At 37.8% G+C, this 22,042-nt stretch overlaps 1 protein-coding gene across 11 annotated transcripts in view; it reads right to left on the bottom strand.

The window, feature by feature from the left end:
• The window catches only part of EPHA6 (EPH receptor A6), a 532,004-nt gene that overhangs the window by 261,147 nt on the left and 248,815 nt on the right, over positions 1–22,042 (bottom strand). For 3 of the 11 annotated variants that reach the window (XM_072885203.1, XM_072885210.1, XM_072885253.1), the window contains one exon: positions 8,084–8,152. The exons of 7 other annotated variants lie outside the window; for them this stretch is intronic. In XM_072885203.1, the coding sequence (XP_072741304.1) occupies positions 8,084–8,152 (69 nt within the window). Of the gene's footprint in view, positions 1–1,146; positions 1,233–8,083; positions 8,153–22,042 lie in introns of those variants that run through there. One more of the 11 variants, XM_072885273.1, reaches the window with a different exon arrangement.

The raw sequence follows: 22,042 nt of genomic DNA, 5'->3' as shown, positions 1-22,042 counted from the left end.
TGCAGAGAAAGCCATACTTCACTGAAATCCATCTGGGAAACCGGACACGTTTCCAAATCCAGGGGAAGGCAGACAAAGGCTGAGCTGTGTGTAGGCTGGCAGGCTGCAGGGCCTGGTCTCGCGGCACTATTCAAGCAGTGAGGAGTGACGGCTTCATCTAATGCTGGATGGGACAGTATTTTTAAGGATCTTTTGAACTGCCCAGACCAGTAAATAAGGTCATGGGTCAATTACTACAAAATACAGTTGTGGGTTTTCTTGCAGAAGAGTCTTTACTGCTCGAGACTGTTATGGCCATTAAGTTCTTCCCCAGCCTGCGGGCGGGGCATGATGTATAGACATGAAATCTGGAAAACGCAAACGTGGTGCTCATCTTTGTGGTCATAAACCTTGTTGCTTTAAAAAAAGGGGCATTTTCACTGCTCTGTGGGAGCATGTCATTGTGAAAGAAAGAAGCTGATTCCAGTTTTCAGTTGTTTAAGTTTTACAACATCTGAATCCACCGTTACCAAATTAGTTGAAGTAAGGGGAGTCCAAAGCAAACTTAGGAGCAACTTTTAGGTGTGTCTGACACTTGTTGGTTTGTGTGTGGGAAGACATTTCTCATGAAAATGGGATTTTTATAGCTTGCTGAGAACTCATCAATCAAATTAAAATTGAGAAGACTCTGTTGTCATTTACAATGAATGGCAACCATCAGTAGCTGTGGAAGAGGTGTTTTAATCTTTCCGAAACACATAATTTGCTATGCTTTTCCACCTCATACATTTTTTTTAATTGCTTACTGAAACCCACTAATGCACTATGAGACTGACATCTTTCATATTTGTTATATTCTGTTAATATATAATTATTCCAATTTTAAAGTCCTCTTGCCCCTCTGATATCTGATCACTTTATAAAAAGGGCAATCCAATAAGGCCTGTTCTATTCTACCACTGTGCAGAAACTAGGAGCTAGAATATTATTTTAACCAATTTATATTTTAGTAAAAGTATATAGAAAAGAACAAAGAAGTATATAGAAAAGAACAAGAGAAAAGAATGTAACAAAAGATGCATATTGTATATTACAAAAAGCAGAATATGATCACAAAGTCAAGATTAGGATATTAGAGAATTAGGAAAATGAAGCTATGATGACAACCTTTGAATGTGAGTAGTATCAGATTAAGTAATCTCATGTCTTTTCTTTCTTCACATGATCCTTGTTTTGTTCAGGTGATGAATGGACTGTGAAAAAAGAGAGGGGATTCACTTTGGGTCATGTTCAAACGTGATAGTGAGAATATGCAGGAGGAGTTGCTAGAAACATGAGGCATCATGAAGAACCCATTGGAGGAAGACCAGCCATGACAGCTTTTAAATTATGGAACATGCTGGTTAGTTGAAACCACAAGAATAAAAGACATCATGTATCAAGAAAGCAAGGCTCTAGTTTGGTTCAGTTCCTACAGACGGTAAGGAAGGGACAACAGACACCCCTAGGAAACTTAGTGATAGAATGACCCAACTTTTGGCGGCCAATAGACTGATTTTCCTTTTTTGTTTGTGGTAAATTTGATGGATTATATTTCTGTGTGCTTCGGCATGCACTTAAATGCATCTGTGTTCGTATGCTCCAGTCAATCTCTTCTCTTGCCAATATCTTCTGCTCTCTAATATTTCTGTTCTTTGAGGTGGAGAACAGATAAGAGCATTACTCACACCCTTGACTTTGTAGAGGAACAAGGGAGAGGAAAGAAAAAGAGGCAAGTATAAGGCTGCTTCCTCAAATATAACTACATAATGAAGATAGGTAAATGAAATTAATTATTCTTTCTCTTTGTGAGAATTCTTTTTTTTTCCCCAGTGACTTATTTTCTGTCATTCCCATATTTCAGTATTCTATTGAGGTTGTTTATTAAAATGATTAGAAGAAATGACAAAAGAGATAATTGGTATATATCAAACAGTATTTTCAATTCCCATCAATGCAGTTTTTCTCTGTATAAAACATTAGTTGCAATACAATAACTTGAGCAATGATTTGGGTCACACACCATGTTTATAAAGAATCTGTGGTTTATCCAAAAAACTCACACAGACAAGGAGAAGAGTCAATGGTATTAATTTTATCACTGCCTGTCATACTAGATACAATTCAATAGCTCATCAAAGAGCTGGGATCTGTACTACACAGCACAGGTGAATACTTTTCTGCACTCCTTAAGGTGCTGTCAGCTACTTCTCAAAGGCTTAAGTTGGCAACTAAAGACTTCTGATAACAACAAAGAGAAACACTTGTTTGCCACTGAGGTGACTCAAATAGATTTTGCAGTGTGAAAACAATCTTATTAAACTTTGCTTTTCGCATACAGAGCAATAATTACTCAGTGACTTAAGCTGCTTTTCATATTGCTGCTGGTGACTATCATTACCTAGTAATAAAAGGATTTTCAAAGATCTGGGAGGAAGACTGTCTGTCTGTATTTTGGCTTCCCCTTAACTTACAGGCAAGACGGAGGCAAGTGACAGCGTAGGAATAATACATCTAACTGGTGCTCTTTTCTTTGTTAATCACAAGCAGAATGATACTTTCACAGGTTGCCTACCCGTTGTATTCGTCACCTTTTTAATAGATCTTTCCTGTAGGTGTACATTCTATATTGTTAACCTCTTTTTCAAAACATCTTGACTAAGGACTCATTTTTGCATTTTCAAAAACATAAAAAAGCATCCTAAAAACTTTCATATAGTCTAGAATTTAAGAATATGATTCTAAATGCATGGGTACTGCACAAAGAAAGACATGGAAAATGTTTTCAATACTGATAAAACTTTGTTTTTCACTTCATTCTTAGAACTAGCTGAATTATTTTTTCTGAAACTAATATAGTAAATGAAATTTACTACTACAACAGGTAGGTGGCAGGTAAGAATGTTTCAGCATGAATGAATACAAAATTGGCAAAATTATAAGCAGCTGAAAAGAGGCTCATTTGATTTGAAATATCAAGCATTGATACTACAGATCAAGATCATATCCATAAAAATAAAAGCTCTTCATAATACAGGCTATACTGCTTTACAGAGGGTCTGCAACCTTTTAAAATTACCCCTAAACACATTTTATAAACTGTAGTGATGAGTCAATACAGTTAATTTTTTAGAGAAAGTTGCTATATTGCAACTTACGGCAACTTATTTTGTGTGTGTGTGTTTAGCTCAGATACACCTTCCTAAAGGGGGACCCAGAGATGACTGTACAGTTTCGTTTTGTTAGGTCCTTTTATATATGCCTGTATAAGCTCCAACAGTGAAAAATCAAAACAAAAGCAGCTTTCATGCCGCTTAGATATGTCTGGAAGAAATTAGTGATTATCTTCTGACTAGTGAAGATGTGTCAGTGATTTGAGAGAAACATTTGTTTCCGGCATCTGAGTCAATAAAAAGGCTGCCTAGGTAAAAAACAGAAGCTATTAGAATGGGAAGACTCCAGTTTTTAACTGCTCAGAGACTGCACTACCACATTACTGCAGCGCTACATTACTGGCATTATCACAAGGAACCAGCATTAAAAAAAACCACACATGACCTTTGCAAACTTTGGCTCAAAATTTTCAAACAGGACCCCCAAAGCTGTTTCACTATTTATAGTGGCAATGATCTCTGACTCCTCCATGCAATGAAAACCTATTTGCCTAAATGTACTGTAAATGTACTGTATGTGGCCATAAAGACCTCTTGTTAACTGGTAAATGCAGTAAAGGCAGAGTCTAGTCCCTAGTGTTCATAGCTGTTGCTGATCTGTCAGCAGTTTCTGGCAGGGACACTGATGCTGGAAGGTCCTCACCTGGCACACTGTAAGTTCTCTCAACATGTGCGAAGCACCAATAATACACAGGCAGGCTGTTATTAGCCACAGAATAAAAATACACTACAGTTATATTTGTGGACTTGGGAAGAACAAAAAGTCAAGATGTCTCACAGAAATAGCAAGTGACAAAAATGGCTGGAAGACTGGGGTACTTTATTAGTGATGGAGGAAGAGAGACAGAAACAACAGGATGCACCTCCCCGAAGAGGCAAGCAACTGTTTTTTACTGCTTTGTGCTGCTGACTGTGTTGTGGGGATCCCTGAAATCTAATAAGTTGTTTGAGGTGGGAAATACATATACTGAAATGCACTGCTCCATACCCAAATTAGTCTTTATTTCTGTTGACATTTTATGGATAGACCCCATAGAAAATCCACAATTAGACAGACTTCATAAATCTTTAAAGGAGATAGTATAAATACTATTTTCTACACTGCATAATTTTTAAAGGAACATCACTGTGTTTTAGGAAGATAGTGAACAAAAGAAATCAGTCAGGCTAATTAAGGTACACAATAGAAATGGTAATCAAGGAACATGACAGCAGTGAAAAAGAAGGGAAGTTATTTCCTGCAATATACTAGTGCATACTCCTGGGATCAGGAAGGTCTGCAGGAAAAGAATGGAAGGAAAAGATCATTGCCTCTCCAAGCAGCCATCTTCAGCATCTCCAGTACCCACCTTTAATTAGAGAAGCAGGAGAAATGTAACCCTGAGAACACTCCAGGGCAATGCAGCACTGAAGTAAATGGCAGAAGTTACTCATTGAGTCCCAAAATCTGCCCACAGCAGCTGTAAAAACTCTTAATTTTAAAGCATAATCTTAATAATGCATTTTATTACTTTTAAATCATTGTTCCATTATTGCAAAGCTTTATTTTTAAGAAAATTCTTTCTTCATTCCCTCAGTCCTGTCCAGTAAAAAGCTGGTATCTGAGTGACCTGGAACAACGTCAATGCCAAGGAGCATTCTGCACCTATGCAAATCCTGAAAACGGAAATACTAGATAATCAGCTGTAATAGCCAACACCCCAGCATCTTTGCTGCAGGGTATCTCTTAGGTAGAAGAGGTATTCCTCTACTCAGCTGCCCTGGCTTATTTGGGAACTCGTAACACCAAGGACCAAAAAGGAGGAGCATACTTCAGTAGCCAGCGCTAGTCAGGAAAGCTCGCTGGCGCATGTCAGAATAGCGGAGAGAATGCTTGAATCTCCAGCTAAACTTTAATAACTTCTATTTAACATGTTTAGTTCACTGTAGATGCACAAGCCAAGGCCAAATGGAAGAATTTGTGCACTGTAAAATGAGTGGAGCATGTCTACTCCTATGCGATGCATGTTGCAGTGGCACATCCCTCCTTGCATTTTTGAAGAGGACAGATTCTTCTGTAGGTTTCTTTACCACTTCCAAAAATAAAAGAAGGAAACTGCTGCTGCTGTAGTCCTCCGACTAAAGTAATATGGAAATCAAGAAAATCCATTAGACCAAGGACACCATATCATAACGCACGTAGGGAGTAGTTTATTTAACATTGCTGGGAGCTGTTCAGCATATCAAATTGCTTTTCATAAGGGAAAGCTGAAATAGCGGTTAGGCTACAGTTGTAGCTGGAAGTGCTTTTTTTGGGGGGGATAAGGCAGTAGTGTAATAAGTTTCTCAACACTGCAGTGAATGCTACAAAAGAGAAGTCTGAAAAACAGCAATAAGAAATACTATATATTATAACTGCGGAAGGAACCTGTGTTTGCTGGATTTTCTCCATAACATTTCAAGAGGAATTAGTGTCCAACTTGGAAGGCGATGAAGGCTTCTGTTTTCACAGAAACATTTACACTCTTATGTACAGTTGAGGACTCTTACCTTATCAGAAGACACTGCAAACAAGCATTAGACTGTATCAAATATTTCTTTCTGCATGAGGAAAAAATGGTCTGCAGATATCAGATCCATTTTGTGGCTAATTCCTTTTGCACATTATCTATATCATAAAGATGAAAGCAGCATTTCTATAAGGAGGTGCTCATTTGTGTATCTTTCATGATCACAATGAATGCAAACCCACAGCAGACAATTGCTCTGCAATGCTGGAGTTAGCGTAGGGGCCGAATAAATGGTCAAGCCCATTTAAGCTATGGCCGCCTCTTTTTCTTCTTTTTTTCCTTCTATTGTCACAATAATTGTAAAAAGATGTATCTCCCAATTCAGAGTTGCATGGCCAGCTTTGTTGTCTAGTTCAAGTATCTGTTATATTGTTTCTAAGGTTTTCCCCAGTATCATAAATACGTTCAAGTAGTGGCCAATGTGGTGTTGGTTTCCAAAAAGATTTTTCTCTATTGGAATGTTAAAAAAGATCTCTCAGAGTGGTGATAACAGTTATAAAATCATCATCTCTTGATCTGAGCATGATAACTAAATGCTAGAAAAATACCTCCTACTATTAGAAAGATCCAAAGTGCTTCCTACCAGATATATGCACAAAATTTGAAGTGCTTTCTTCCCAGATATATGCAGAAAAATTTTTGATATATAGAGAGCAGTTTGTCAATCTTACGGTATCCTTTATCAATGCTACCATATACATGTGATTCTTCCTCTCTGTCCCTTCTACTGATACTATAAACTGATATTTCTGTCTAATCCCCATTTTTTCTTCTCCCCATTTACCCCCATCTTCTCGCCATTTTTTCTTCTGTCTTCCTCATCCTAGTATGAGAAACCTTTCTGTTTTCAACTCTGTATGTACATTAGGTAGTTCATAATGGATTTCTCTATTCCGTGTGCAGGAACAGACCATTTGAATCTGCAGATGCACTTTTCTCTGTCCATAACAAATGAATCTGCTAGCCTGGGTTAATTAATTCCTGTGATAGCAATTACTTCATTTGTTTTGCAGGTGCTTTTTTTGGAAGCAATTTTTCTGAAGCTGTAAGGTTTCAACTTTTGACAAGTACCAAAACTTCCAGCCTGCTAGTTGTTGCAATGACTTTTGTTGGCTGGCATTATGTCAGACTGAATTTCTGTGTAAGAATAGTAAGTTACCAGCACACTTCTCAAATAATTAATGGCACTTGGCTTCATGCCTCAGAACACACTCAAGGTACACTGTACACTGAAAGCCTACTAAAGCTCTCCCTGACATGACTTATTACTTTATTACAAAACCGTAGAACAGCTTTCTAGAGAAGGCATAGCTTGAAGGAATGTAATATTCTTACAGGCAGTTATTAACAATAAAAATCTGAAGAATAGTGCAGTCACTATTTACAAGGATACCATTTCTTGTTATGGCCTTATTATAAGACTGTAGTTTTTAATGATTTAAGATCTCAATGCTCATTTTTTGGGTTCACAACTTTCACAAGACCAGTTGCTTTTATAATAGATCAACTAAAGCTATGCAATTCTTTTTTTTTCTTCTCTGTGTAATTGTCTCTTTTACACTATTATAATTAGCAAGAAGTCATAGCAATGAGAATACAATCTAACCCACTTTAAGAAATACTTTATAACATCCAATTTTTAAAAGGCGAGGCTTAAAAATATGCTTACATTTTTAATTGTGGTTACCAAGATTGCACATGCAAGTATGGATTTGTACGTGGAATTTATTTAAGCCCCTGCTTTATTTGCATGTACAAGTCAGGGGTTTGTGCACGCAAGCAAAATTACTGTAATCATGGGGAATATATAAATGCCCAGAAACAGGTAGGTAATTGTATAGGTGTGCAATTTCTGATGCAAAAAATGCTGAAATGTTCTTATAAAATCGGGCATTTGGTCTTTAAAACAGAATCCTTTTTGACATGTTTGTAGAAAAACTCACAAGCTTAATTTTCAAACACACAGAACATGATTAGTGACTCCCAAACTATTTCAGCTCTGACTAACCACATTCAGTAACGCTGAAAATGAAGGTCTCGTGCTTCTGTGGGAACCAAATACTATTTTCATTTGTATTATCTCTGAGTACTTCCAAGCTCACAGGAAAATAATCTTCATGGTTATCAAAAATTATTTCAAACACATCTTTGCATCTTCTACATTACTGTACTAAATATTATGTAATTTTATTCTCGTCTATCATTATTGTAAGATGTGGATTAACACAACGTGGTACTTCTGAATAAAGTCACATTTCACGCCAGCAACATACACAGTATTAAAATACTGATCACCAATCTGGCTGTTAATGTATCACATAAAATGATTTTAATAAAGCTCACCAACTTGTAGTCCATACATTATACTATGGAATTTCTCCATCCATTTAAATGTCCAGTTTATGTCCATATCTAGTGCAAGCAGACAATATGTTAGACTAAAAGAACTGTAGGTTGTGTTTTGGTTCTGTTTTTTTTATTTACTACGCAAGTCGTGTCTGCCTATAAAATACAGGCACTTTTAATGATAGATTCTGCTCTCAGGAACGTCACGGGCCATACTGCCATTGATTTTAACACAAAAGGTCTTTATTTTTGTGTTATCAAATATTACTGCCAATCTTTCAGAAAACTGTTCCTTAATTACAGCTAATGATCAGGGTAAGAGCAACTACATTCATCTATTGCTCACCTCAATAACAATTAGATTTCCTGTGTCTTAGTTCCAGCCAATTTTGCCATGGAAGCAACACACAAAATTCTGTAATTAGTTTGTTCAGGCTTTCCTTTTCCTTTCCCTTTCCCCAGCATACATGTAGGACCACTTGCAGTACTTAGCCCCAAATTATAATAATTACTGAATTGTATTTACATATGCACAGACACATTCATGACTATCCCCACTGAATATACTGCATGTTGCTTTCTCTACAGCAGGAATACTGACTACAGGATAGTGAAAAGCAATGTTTAAATGAAGCCTCGGATTTATGTAAGAACTGCAACCTTGTCCTACCAATGAATGACAGGTAAGCAAAAAATACTAAACTGTTTTGCTAGAAACAGTCAATTTAAAAAAACCCCACATGCTTTAAAGTTTTATGTTTGCATAAAGCATAGACTAAAACTTATAAATTGTTAGTAGTATTATATGCAATGGCAGAGAGTAGCGTAGATAGTATAGACAGATGAATAGTAACAGTAACAATAGAAGGAATAACAAAATACAAGCTTTTGTTCAATAAGTACTTTGTCAGCTCAGTCACATATTTGAATGATCTGTAGAGGGGCTGCATGCATTTCTGTTTTGTTATTCCTGTTTATATGTATCTCTCTCTCAAATGAAATGGAGAGAAGTCAGCAGACAAATTGCCCAGTAGTCTTGACATCAACATTCTTGTAATTTTTTAATTTCATAACCAAACATTGCCAACCTCTCCAAACCCATCACCACTGCTGCATTTGGATTTATATGAATTTTGGTGTATAGCTAATGCCTTGGTAACCCAAGGGAAAGCTCTGAATACTGTCTCAAATAGTCCTCTATTGGCCTTATAAGACAGGAATAACTAAATCCTTTGGTGATGCAAATCCAACCCCATTTTAATAAAACAGAAATCATGAAGGTGCCTCTTAGCAGAACAGGATTTCTAATTTGTGTTTCACCAAAGTAGTTATGTAGGATATATCTTCAATCCCTGTGTCTGGAATATTTCACGATTGATGACAAGTATCAGAGTTAAATATTTCTACTGAACATACTAAGATATTTCACAGGAATCTCACAGAGATGAACCATGAATTTAATATGAATTCTCAAATAACCAGGTTGATGTGAAAAAAGCTCCCTCCAATAAGACTTCTTGTATGGATACAGAAATTTGAGCATAAGAACAAAAGTAAGTACTACTATAAAAACATATTCATTCTGCATAAAATCTGAATGTTTCCCAGGTTTGCTGAAGAAGTACCAGAGTAGCTTATTTCTAGTTTTCCACTATATTGGATGCACACCACAGTGTTAAGTGCTTTCCAAAGCAAAGAAAAATCATTATCCCCATCCTCAAAAAATCCCAACCAAAACCTTAAGCTTAGAGAAGTCAATGTGACTTTGTTCAAGGTCTTCTAGCAACCTTGTAGCAGTGACAGGGTCACCCAGCTAATTATCCTGACTACAGGAGCAAGGCTCTCATGAGTCACAGGCTAGGTAGGGCTGTAGCTAGTTAAATGGAGCACCAAACACCACAAAACAGTAACCAGCACCAACAGGTCAGCCTACAACTGAATTTACTTTTTTTCTTTTTTTCCCAGTGTGCTGGTTTTGGCTGGGATAGAGTTAATTTTCTTTATAGTAGCTAGTATGGGGCTGTGTTTTTGATTTGTGCTGAAAATAGTGTTGATAATACAGAGATGTTTTAGTTGTTGCTAAGTAGAGCTTACACTAAATCAAGGACTTTTCAGCTTCCCATGCTCTGCCAGGTGCACAAGAAGCTGGGAGGGGACACAGCTGGGACAGCTGACCCCAACTGACCAAAGGCATATCCCAGACCATATGGTGTCATGTTCAGCATATAAAGCTGGGGAAGAAGAAGGAAGAGGGAGGGCATTTGGAGTGATGGCGTTTGTCTTCCCAAGTCACCGTTATGTGTGATGGAGCCCTGCTTTCCTGGAGATGGCTGAACACCTGCCTGCCCATGGGAAGTAGTGAATGAATTCCTTGTTTTGCTTTGCTTGCATGCGTGGCTTTTGCTTTCCCTATTAAATTGTTTTTATCTCAACCCTCACGTTTTCTCACTTTTACTCTTCTGATTCTCTCCCCCATCCCACTGGGGAGGAGTGAGCGAGCAGCTGCGTGGTGCTTAGTTGGCGGCTGGGATTAAACCACAACATCCAGTTTGACACTTCCCCACAGCTGCAAACATACAATCAGACAGATATCTGGCATAAAATTGATCTTTTAACTACAGATTGTTTAGCTTAAAGGTTCTTTTTTAAGTTACTGGCACCAGTCAAGTAGGACTGTGTAGCTATGGTATCCTTCCATTTTTAAATATGTAAATTCACACAACAGTCAGTTTTAATTCTGAAAACAAAATGTTTAAATTTTGTAACATGCATATGTATTATTGGTAACATTTCAGGGCAATCATACATTTTAAAAAAACTGGCAACAAATTTTGTATATAGAATTTTAAATATTTAACAGATAATCAGACATATCTGGAAAATCCCTAAACCAAAAGAAAAATAAGTGCAAAAATAGGATTACATAGTCTCCAACATGGACAACTACTGATGCTGCATCCCCATTTCTCATCAGATAGTAAATTTAATTCTAGTGAAGTTTAACTCCATTTCAGTTATTTTAAATACCCATTAAGAAGCCTACAGGACAGTTAGTTTTGCAGTTCATAAATATCTGCTACTCAGACTGGGGTGTAGACACTTGACAGGAAGCAAGAGAGTTACCACTCACCCACTGAACTGTGGACCCTGGTTGTGTCTTAGCCTTATAGCGGGTAACATTACATTTATTTTGCAATTGGGGATGGCAGATTGCTTGTATGCAGTAAATTTTCACCTTTTTTTCCCACTTATATTCGTGTTTATCATACTGTGAACAAAATGACTGGGAGACAAAGGTCGGGGTCTGCAATTCTGATAGTACTGCTATTGTTTAGTATTTTGAACTGTCAAATTCTGTGACCTGTGTTTATCAATAAAGTAACAACGGACTGTACCATTTGGCGTATTTCTTTGATATTATACTGTTTTTATTCAATAGACTAATTTTTGGATAGAAAAGTGGAGAGGGACAAACAGCTGGCTCTGTTAACAAACTCAGCCACAACACTGTAACTTACACTTGCCATCTACATTTTCACTTAATATATAAAATCACATATATGCATGTCATACAATGTTTAGTTTTAGAAAAACATGTAAGTATTTGTCACCCTTTTGACATAGCATTTAGAAAATATTTCAGTTATAACTTAGTTATTTTAATTGCACTGTATGGTCATTGATAACTATCACTATGATCATCTACTCTGTATTCCTGCATAATAGATAAATTTTATCTTTGCTTAACAATTTCCAGATCTATTTCAAATATCATGTATTTCAGAGTGACACCATGGATCACTTGTTTTATTCACTTCCAATTTGTATAAGTTTTCTGCAATAAAGTTCATTTGAAAACTCAGAGAAACGAAAAATCAAAATGGAGGTCTTTCCATTTGATGATTCATAATGCCATTTATGTGATAAAAGAACTCTCTTTTTTGGTTATTAAATGTAAACATTGATTAAAATGAGAAGATTCTCTTATATTACCTAAGGATAGGAAATAACAATCCACCTCTTCATATTAGATTTGTAATTCTTAAAATGAGAAATGTTTTAGGGGTCAAGGGAAGCAGCAGCTTAGGTCAAAAATGGAAATGAATATGAGCAGTCTCATCTCAGTTATAAATTTGCATGTACACATTTCAGTTCTATCACAGCTGACAGAGAGGAACTTGACTGGCAGTCTGATTAAGAAAGGCACAAGACTGGAGTTACAGGTAATTTCATTTACAGGTTGTATTGGTCTGGGAAAACATACACAACATCTCTGATATTAGGCTTGATATCAGCTCATGCTACAAATCTATAATCTACAATACTTATAATAAATAGGAATTAATTACAAGCTCTCTCCATCCTAATCCCCCTTTCTTCCATCATATATTATAAATACTGCACTTGCAGAATGGATCCTAATCAGTCTCTTTTATATAGCAGAGCTAAGCTTTCAAGGCATACAAACATCACACAAAGAGGCCTGTCAGTTAGACTCCCAGTCACTTTTGATAATATTTGGAAGAAAACAATGAACTCAGACCCTCTTTGAATACAGACAGAAAAAGGCCTTAACACAGCAATCAAGAACTATAAGAACAGAAAAAAGCCAACAGAAAGGGCATGTCTGTGAGTTACTAAGTTTTAATATTTCTGAAATATAAAACTGGAAGCAACCTCTGTTCAGTGGTACATAAAGTGTTAGGCTTCGTAATGCTTCTAGTATCTCCGTCATGATCCCAATTAAGTCTTTAAAATTTCATCCATAATATTAGAGCTGCTTCTTTATAGACTCCTTTCTAATGCAAAACTGAAGTACATGCAATTGTAACAATGTTTGTGGAATAATGAGATTTGAATCAACTATGAGACTCTTAATCTTAATTGGCAAGAGGTGTGGGAAGATGAAAAATCTCCTTTCCCTGTAATCTAATCAAACCCAGCAATATCAGCTTCCAGATCACAATGTCAGCCTTTCCACTGAAGGGCTTAGCAGGAGGTTAGGAAAAAAATTAATCGTAAACATTAATGTAAATACCAAAAGTTCATACTGGTCACGCTAGCTAAGCCACCTCAGCAACCTTTGTGCTCCCTCTTGTACTCTCTCACTTGTGTTGCTGGCACTGCTTTCAGCATCCCTCCCCAACAAGCTGAAGCAGGAGCTGTATTTCGAAAGGTTTCCCAACGGGTTGGTTGAAAACTCAAATTGCATGTTTTCATGAGGAGCCCACGAGGACTCAGAAATCAGAACCACTTCCAACTCATTTAGGAGGAACTTTAAACTCCAATTCTCAATTCAGAAAGACAAGATTCTGCAAAAGCTTTTAGAAAAGAGTCCCTATTAGCTATCACTGTTGCAGCAAGGCAGAGGAAAGGACTCCTGTGGTGTTTGTGAAAGACTGGAGTTTCAGCCTGTGCCGATACTGCATTATGGCTGCAACCACTTTCCTATCCTTGATGCTGATACTCCTCAGGTGCATCGACACATAGGACACTGGGGAAAGACAGACATATTGTCCCTGAGTCCTGACGAGTAGCAGTCATAACTCACCTCTAGCAAGCAAGAAGAGACCTTGTCTGAATTTCTAAGAGCTCGTTTTAACATCGGTATAGTACTGTAGTCATGAAGATGAGAGCACTGTTCAGGACAATGTGACTTCGCCAGCTAATATGCCTGAGAGAGGTGAAAGATGTAAATAGTGCCTTTCTCACCCTCTTCAATAACTGTCAAGGAGCCTGGGAGGCAGGCTGGGGAGACACCGCACCACTGCTGAGGCACATGTGAGGAACCATCAAGATTCTTGGATTATCCATCCTCATAGCCAGTAGCAAAGTGCTATAATTCAAAAAGTAACTTGACTTTTCAAAAACAGCTAAAAATGAGGAACTCTCTTCACACCATAAACATCAGCAATCCCTTTATGGCTCCTTGAGTCTATGTATGCAAGTTTGCCCAGATTTCTAAAGCCACCCCTAAACCATAAAAAGATGAAGAGATACTTTTTTTGTGTTATTCTCTGCATAGATAAGGGAAGACTCTGAAACCCTCAAGAGAATCCCCAAGGCAGAGATGTCTGTTTGCCTACGAAAATATTTCAATGACCACTAACAGTATAATCTGTCTCTCATCTCTTGTATAAAACATACAGAAGCAACGGTGAGGTGTTTGATACACAGTGGAGTGAGAAAGCAGCTGGAATCACTGCAATTTATGCACAGCCAGCCAGACAAGCTGTTGCAAAAGATGGTTATACATTTTAGCACAGCCTGCAGTTGGCACATTGTTTAAAGAAAAAATACGATGCCCACACATTCAAAGCAATGATGGAGAGCTAATGATCAGTTTCATAGGAGTGGGCTGTTGCTTTCTAATTATTATTTGGACTCACTTTTTGATAAGTTAGCGCTGGGTTTTGTTTTATTAAGTATTATATTTTATGAAATATATATTTTATGAAATACATCCTTTATTACTTAATACCAAACAACTCACTGCTTAAGTGAGTGACTTTAAATAAACTGCAGAATTGCCATTCTACTGGGCAGGCCTTTTATGCACTAACCAGAAACATGGAATGAAACTGATATCGCTAGCAGGTAATAGCATCCTCCTAGTGGCAGGGCAAAGCTGGCAAGTGTACCATCAGGTTCAGTGTTAGTAGTGCAGTGGCCAGGATTTAATATGCTATAACAAATTGAACATTATTTCAGATGCAGTGTTCCATGGCTTCTATCTTAACTTTCACTCATCTCAGTCCGTTAAAATAATTCAAGGGACATGGAGTTGCTTTTACTTCTACTTCGTTGCTGCATTAAGTTCAAGCAAAGCACACAGAAATAGAACTGACCTGAACAAATGACTGACAGTTTCTCTTGGGCTTCAAAGCCAAAAAGGTGTTACAGGAAAAAATGCAGCCTTTTCCTGACTGTGGACTCTACAGAGAATAGAGTGGACAGAATAGGAAGAAACAGAGTTTGTTGGTACTTCTAACTGGAGACAAACACCTGGCAACTGCCAGCATTTCCTTTGTATGAGACAGTTCCTGGAACACTTATATGTACATTAATATGCCCAGCTGTCGAATTGCAGAGGAGGCCTGTTCAGATGGTGATGCAGCATATATCAAATAATAAATATAAATAATAATATATAATATATAAACCCTAACTCTTAGCTAACCCTAATCCTTAGTTTTGCAAGCATTTTGAAACCTACTAACATAGACTAGAAACTGTTTTCACTAATCTAGTAAAATATTGTCAATTTATTGTGAACTTGCAGAAGATGCATCCTGTGGTTAAGGCATTCATGGTCAGGGAGGAGGGTCCAGTTGATGGAGTCTTCTGTAACAAAGGACAGTGGAAACAGTAGAAAGAAAGAGAGAGAAATGATTTGGGATTGTCAGGATAGGCAGAGACCTGGACACTTCTTGTAAGTACTAGCACTGAATATTAACCGTGTTCTGCTAAGAAACCAGCCAACCTAAATTTACTATGGTAAAGGAGCAACTAGCCTAATTTATTTTATTTTTCTTCACTGTGTACCAGATACTGGTGTTTTTGATTTATTTTTATTTATTATTATATAAGCTAGTGTTTTTATTTTTATTTATTTTTAAGCACTACAGTCCAGTTTTGTTCATCTCAATTTGATAATTAGATAGCCAGTGGTAACACAAAATTCCCTATGACTGAATTCAGTGCATGAGCATTGGTGGCTTGCTGAGTGCTCTCATCTTGTAAGAAAGTTTAATCTAAGACCTGCTCACAAATGAAGCAGAACTAACCAATCCCTCTTGGACAAGCTGATCACCTGGAAAGCAATAAGTGGGTGGGTTTGTTCTGTCAGCCTGCAGTATAGGAGCAAATAGTAAATGTAACTTCCAGCAAAAGTAGCACAGAAAGCACATCTATAAAGCAAATATCTGTATCAGAATCACAGAATCACAGAATCTTATAGGTTGGAAAAGACCTTTAAGATCATCGAGTCCAACCGTAAACCTAACACTACCAAGACCACCACTATACCATGTCCCTAAGCACCTCATCCAAACGTCTTTTAAATACCTCCAGGGATGGCGACTCAACCACTTCCCTGGGCAGCCTGTTCCAATGCTTGATAACCCTTTCAGTGAGTAAAATTTCCTAATATCCATTCTAAACCTCCCCTGTCGCAACTTGAGGCCATTTCCTCTTGTCCTATCACTTGTTGCCTGGGAGAAGAGACCGACCCCCACCTCTCTACAACCTCCTTTCAGGTCGTTGTAGAGAGCAATAAGGTCTCCCATCAGCCTCCTTTTCTCCAGGCTATCTGTAATATAGATACAGGCAGCACTGAAGCACAGAAGTTCTTGTTACTGCCCCAAAATACTCTGCTGTGACAGGGAAAGCACAGACATGCCTATTCCATCAGTCAACGTCTCACAGCAACTAATCTTCCACCAGTCAGCAGGAAGCTCAGAGCACTCTTTCATCAACATCCAGGGAACTGAAACTAGATCCTGGTGTGAAACACTTTGCCCTTCTGGTAATGTAGTTTGTGTTTTAGATTTTGTTTGTGACAAGCATTGCATTTTGCTTGGGTTTAACATGGCATTACAGCTGATAGGTGTTTCACTTCGTTACTGCCAGGTCCAGAGATACCACAACCTGGAAAAGGAAAACAAGTGCCTGCAACAACTGACTGACAGGCCTAAAACACATGGGAGAATACCATCACACAAGAAATAATGGCTTAGAGAAAAACAAATTAGGACCCGATTTATATTCCAGGAGACATTTTATTGCCTGCCACTCTCCATCCCACTGAAATATTGTGATGGATTGGGGTGAGTGAAGAGAATTGCTAGGTGCTAGTAATGACAATTTGAACAACGACGTGGAGGAAACACACCGTGCTCTGCCTTTCCCCAGAACATGGTTAGCTTATTGTGGAGGGAATCAAGGAATGGAATATGACCCACTAGTCACTGGAGGCACCTTGGGATGTGTTGTTCATATGCACGTTCACACTATGGGCATCCGTAACCCCAAATTCTGGGCAATTTTAAGGTCTGTATTCTAAGGTCAAACTACTACGAGGGAATTGAAGACAAAGCAGATTAAATGGAGCTCTGCATGCTTTCCACAGAGCTGCAAGCCAGCCAGCAGTTACTTGTCAAAGCATTGGAAAAGATCTAGCCTACTTAATCTACAAAAATTTTGGTGAAAGGGGTGGGAATATGTTCTGAAAATGTTAACAGACTAAAACATATTTGAGCTCTTTCTATGAAAAAATTGTAATCACAATGTGACTAAGTGGAAGCCAGGCCACTTGTGAAATGGTGGTGTTGCAATTACTGTCATTATCATGAACCTACACATATAGGTATTCAGCTTTCTGAAGAAGAGTGTCAATCCTACATTCCCAATAGCATGAGGAAATAAGGGTAAGATCTCTTTCATTTGATTAAAAAAAAAAGAAACTTCTTGATAACATCTAGAACCAGAAGAGCAGAGTTTTTTCTGCCAAAGGAAAGTGGTAGCTGAAAAGAGATGGGAAGACTGGGCTAGGTAGGTAGCATAGGTGTAAATTGAGTCATGGTTTTTCTTTAGTATCAGTGTCCAGGATCCAGCCTGGCTTCAGGTAATATGTTACCACGACACCTTGTCCAAAAACATTAAGGAGTAGAGGGAAACAGAAAACAGAAGAGGATCTTAGTTTTTCAGCACATTGTCATGAAAGGAGATGTTTAGAAGTAGGTCTAAATTCCTAAAGCAATGGAGCTGTTAGTGATGTTTCTGACACCTCTGAGATCTATCACAAAAGGTCGCAGGACTGTCATGGAAAGGTAGTCTTTTTTTTTTCCCTGGGAAGCCTGGGAGATTTCCAGGGGTTTTAGGATGCTTTCATACTCTTTAAAAGGGTGCATACACTCCATCAACCTGCCTGCTCAACAGTAAGTCTCTGACATCTGCTGGCTTGTCACTAGGTGGAACAGAGGTTTTCTGTGTCCATGCTGCTCAATATGAGCTGTGAGATGTATCTTCAAGCAAAGGTGGTCTGAAGTTCAAAATGTCAGCGTTGAAATCAAAATAAAGTCCTCTTAATGCCTCTTGACTCTTCAAAAGAAGAGGATTTGAGAAGATAGATGTGCCTGTCAGGCCAAACTGTGGTAACTGCTGATATATTGCAGTAGGGAAAATAAAGGGCATATTGTCTTACCCTCCCATCTCATGGGGCCCAACTCTGGCACAGTCCAAGCATTGAGCTTGTTTAACTTGCTACTGCCAAAATTAGAGAGGATGGGGAAGAACAGGAAAATAAATTCAGGTCTGGACAGGGAGAAATCCCACATCCTTTGGGATTTCAGCCCTTCAGGAACTAGCTTTGTGCTAGGCAACAGCCTGTTATGTTTCCAGGGTTAGCCCAACAATTGTGTTTTATTCTCTACAGTTATCTGAGTTGGGTCAAGCTACCAGTTTGCCTTATAATGCTTACCAAAATACAGAAGCCTTTCTGAGGGGGTTCTGATATTCGATTTAAAATCAAGGAAATGCTCAAAATATCTGGACAATGGAGAAACAGATGGCTGGACTATTTTGGCTATGGAGAGACAAGACAAGCAGAGATCAGATAATTTCCCAAGAATGAAACAGGCTATTGAAAAGGAGCCCCAAAAACCTCCTTCTTTGCTACCACATGATTGGAAATATTTGGGAAAAACAATATAAGCACAGAGGTGAAAAATTCTGAGATCTCTTCCATCTGAGGCCAGCTATAACTCTAGAAAGAGGCCTGTGGTTACATGGACAGGAAGGTAAATAACAGAAGGACTGTTCCCTGAGTTCCCTCTTGCAGGGGCCAGATAGCCAGCACTGACATAACTACTTCCTTCCTAATCTTTTTGTGATCATTTTCTTTGCTGAAGGATTTTTGAGCAATAAGAAATAAATTCTCAGAAGAATTAGAGGAGAGTAGTTGAGGGATGAGACCTTGGGAACAGCCATATGGATGGAGAATTACTTTATTCTCTGTCCCGGGGTTTTTGATGACCTGAACTAGATAGCACAGCACTCCCTCTGAAAGAGAAAGGTCTGGGTCATACCATGGCAGAATTAATGCCTTCCTCATGCAGATTTCCATGATCTCAGAGATAGACTGAGCCTCAGGACATAGTAAAGTAGGGATAAGAGATCAAAGGAAAAACTGATTTTAGAAAGCACCCAGAAATAAGAAAGGAAAACTCCTGACAGGAATATCTCAGATCTAAGGATGCTCAACAGTAAACAGGCAGAAATACTTTGACTCTTGTAAGGACTCAGATTGTGCAGATATGACACACTAATAGCAAGGTCACTACGTTTTCTTTCTCTCATCTCTGGCATTTCAGATCCAACAGATTTGGTTTTGGGAGAAATTAGGAGAGGTTGGAATGGAAACTGGCCACCATGTGAAAGGCTTGATTTTGTTGGGGAAGACATCCTGGAGAAAAAGATTCTTCCTAAATCTTAGAGTAGCAGGGATGTGAGATATCTTCTGTGTCATTTTCCCCTTTTGGGAGGGAAAAAAGCATGCAACATGTCCAACTGATGTGCCAAAAACTGAAACAGTTGAAGCAAAATTAGATAAATAAGGAAGAAAGGTTAACAAACTTTAATCTCATTGAATAAATGCCAGATTTGCTCAGTGAGTAAACAGGACTTCAACTCAATCAGGCCATTAAGAGGAGATGAAAGGATGGGAGATGCCCTTGTCCCTCTTGTACTACTTGGGCACAGCGTGCTGGAAGGCTGCAGAGGGTGAAGGATGCCACTTAAGGACCAACATCAGACTGCTAGAAGGCCTCCTCTACGTGTCATGCAATGACAGAAAAAAGAAAGACTTTATTTACCCTATCATATCTGGTAAAGCCAACTACAACTCACTCTATCTGTTTTAAGACTAGTGTTGGTTTGTTTTTTTTTAACCTGCTTCTTATGTGACACCCTATTCTTTAATTAAGAATGTTTATTAAACATTTACTTCCCATAAGTACTTATTTTTAATCAGCTCCTTGACTGACCAGTTACCGTATCACATTGTTTTTGTCATTGAAATAAATATTTTTTAATATTCAAATCTGTTCGTGAAAAGGAATGGACAGTACACATACCTGGAGGAAAAAAATTTCTTGGGCTTCTAAGTATCATTTGCATGATCCTAACATGATGCGCATTGTGGAACTTAAGTTTATTATGTCAGATGTCTTTTCAACTGGACAAAAAGGCTCTTCTAAAAAATTCTATCACGTTTTAGAATAATGCACAAAATGTACTGCCCGTAAACCCACTACCTTTAAAATATGCATACATGAAAAAACTTAACTTGTACCTTTCCAAGCATTTTTAAGTTCTCTGCTTTCCTTCTCTCACTTAGACATATTGATGTTTTTACAGATTCCCCTGGCTGAATGATACCATAAATAATTTATCTCCAGGTTTTAGTAAAAGCCAAGCAGTTCAGGTGAGCATCTCATGATGCCCAATGTGAGTAAGTCAATCCAGCCTAATGCAACTAAGAAAAACAACTAGGAAACAAACATTCCATAGAAGACGATTGCTGTCAGTGGCAAAAAACAATGACACTGAATCAAAGTGTGAGAAATCACAGAAAAATAAGCTTGAGTTTATAACTAAAGGTTTTGACAAGATCATTGGATAAGTGCACAGTTGCAACCTTGAGCAAGGAACTTTGATGGACAGTTCTGATGATACTTTATCTGCAGTAATATCTGCATTTCTGAGAACCCTTTTCCCAGAAAGAGCTTAAGCAGTTGGAATTATTTAAAAGAAAAGCAATAAGGAGAATGTATTGCGCTGCAGAAACTAACAGAGATTAAAATAGCTAAATATGAGGAGCTTGGCTAAGTAGCAAACTCAAGAAGAAGAGCAAAATAGTGTACAAATACGTAGAGCATATAAACACACAGAAGAGGTAATCAGTGAAGATAAGGTGTGTGATAGGTTAGTGGAGTAACAGTACAAAGTTAAAAATAGAAAAAGGAAAACAAAGGAAAAAGTGTAGTCCAGATTATAAGAAAAAAAATGTAGACAACAATAGCTATTCAGCTGTGAAAGATCCTTCCAGAGGATACAGAAGTTCTATAACCTATGACCTTTTAAATCCACCGTAAATGATTCACTAACATAAAAAAAAATAATGTAGGGAACTTTTGGCTCTGGACAAAGTGACCTAGTCCACTCCTCTATCTTAAATGTTCAAAATTCAATGAACATTTATATTATCCATTTCTCCAAAGACTGGCCTCATCAAATAGTGGAATTTCTAATGTTACATGCCCACCTAAATCACAGTCCTACATATGGTACTTTACATGTTCACCATTCGACATTAATAGCAGAATTTTCATTATGTAATACTGATAAGGAGATATAATTTATATAAAAGAAAAAGATCTGCAAACGTATTATCCAAGTCGCAGGTGTGCTGTGAGGTGAGAGAGCAATTATCAAGATCATTATTATAGTACATTAGTGTCTAATGGTGTGTGATAAGGATTGTAAAATGCCTACTATGTACTTAGCTATCTTTCATTTGGCATTCAGCAACAAAATGAAAATGATCTGTATTATATGTATACACTGAATGACTGAGAAAATAGAAAGCAGTATCAAATGCTTAGAGATGCAGAGCAGAAAACCAACAACACATAAACAGAAAAAAAAAGTAAATAATTTTTCATTTTTATAAACACCAGTGTCAGCTTTGGAAAAAAAGACGAAGGTGATGAGATGGTATCTTGAGTAAAGCAATTTCTGTTTCCCAGGGTCTCTTAAAAAAAGGTGGTAGTGTGTGTGTGTGTGTGTGTGTCCATGCACACACACGCACAAAGGACCACCAATTTTATATACAATTTTTAAACAAAATGCTTTTCTTTCACCACAATTGACTTTTTGAGCAAAAGATGTCTGGCT

Source organism: Ciconia boyciana, chromosome 1 (genome assembly GCF_034638445.1).
Source record: "Ciconia boyciana chromosome 1, ASM3463844v1, whole genome shotgun sequence".
In the NCBI taxonomy this organism is placed as follows: Eukaryota; Metazoa; Chordata; class Aves; order Ciconiiformes; family Ciconiidae; genus Ciconia; species Ciconia boyciana.
The sequence above is the reverse complement of the archived record's forward strand: the minus strand, read 5'-3'. Positions and strand labels throughout refer to the sequence as shown.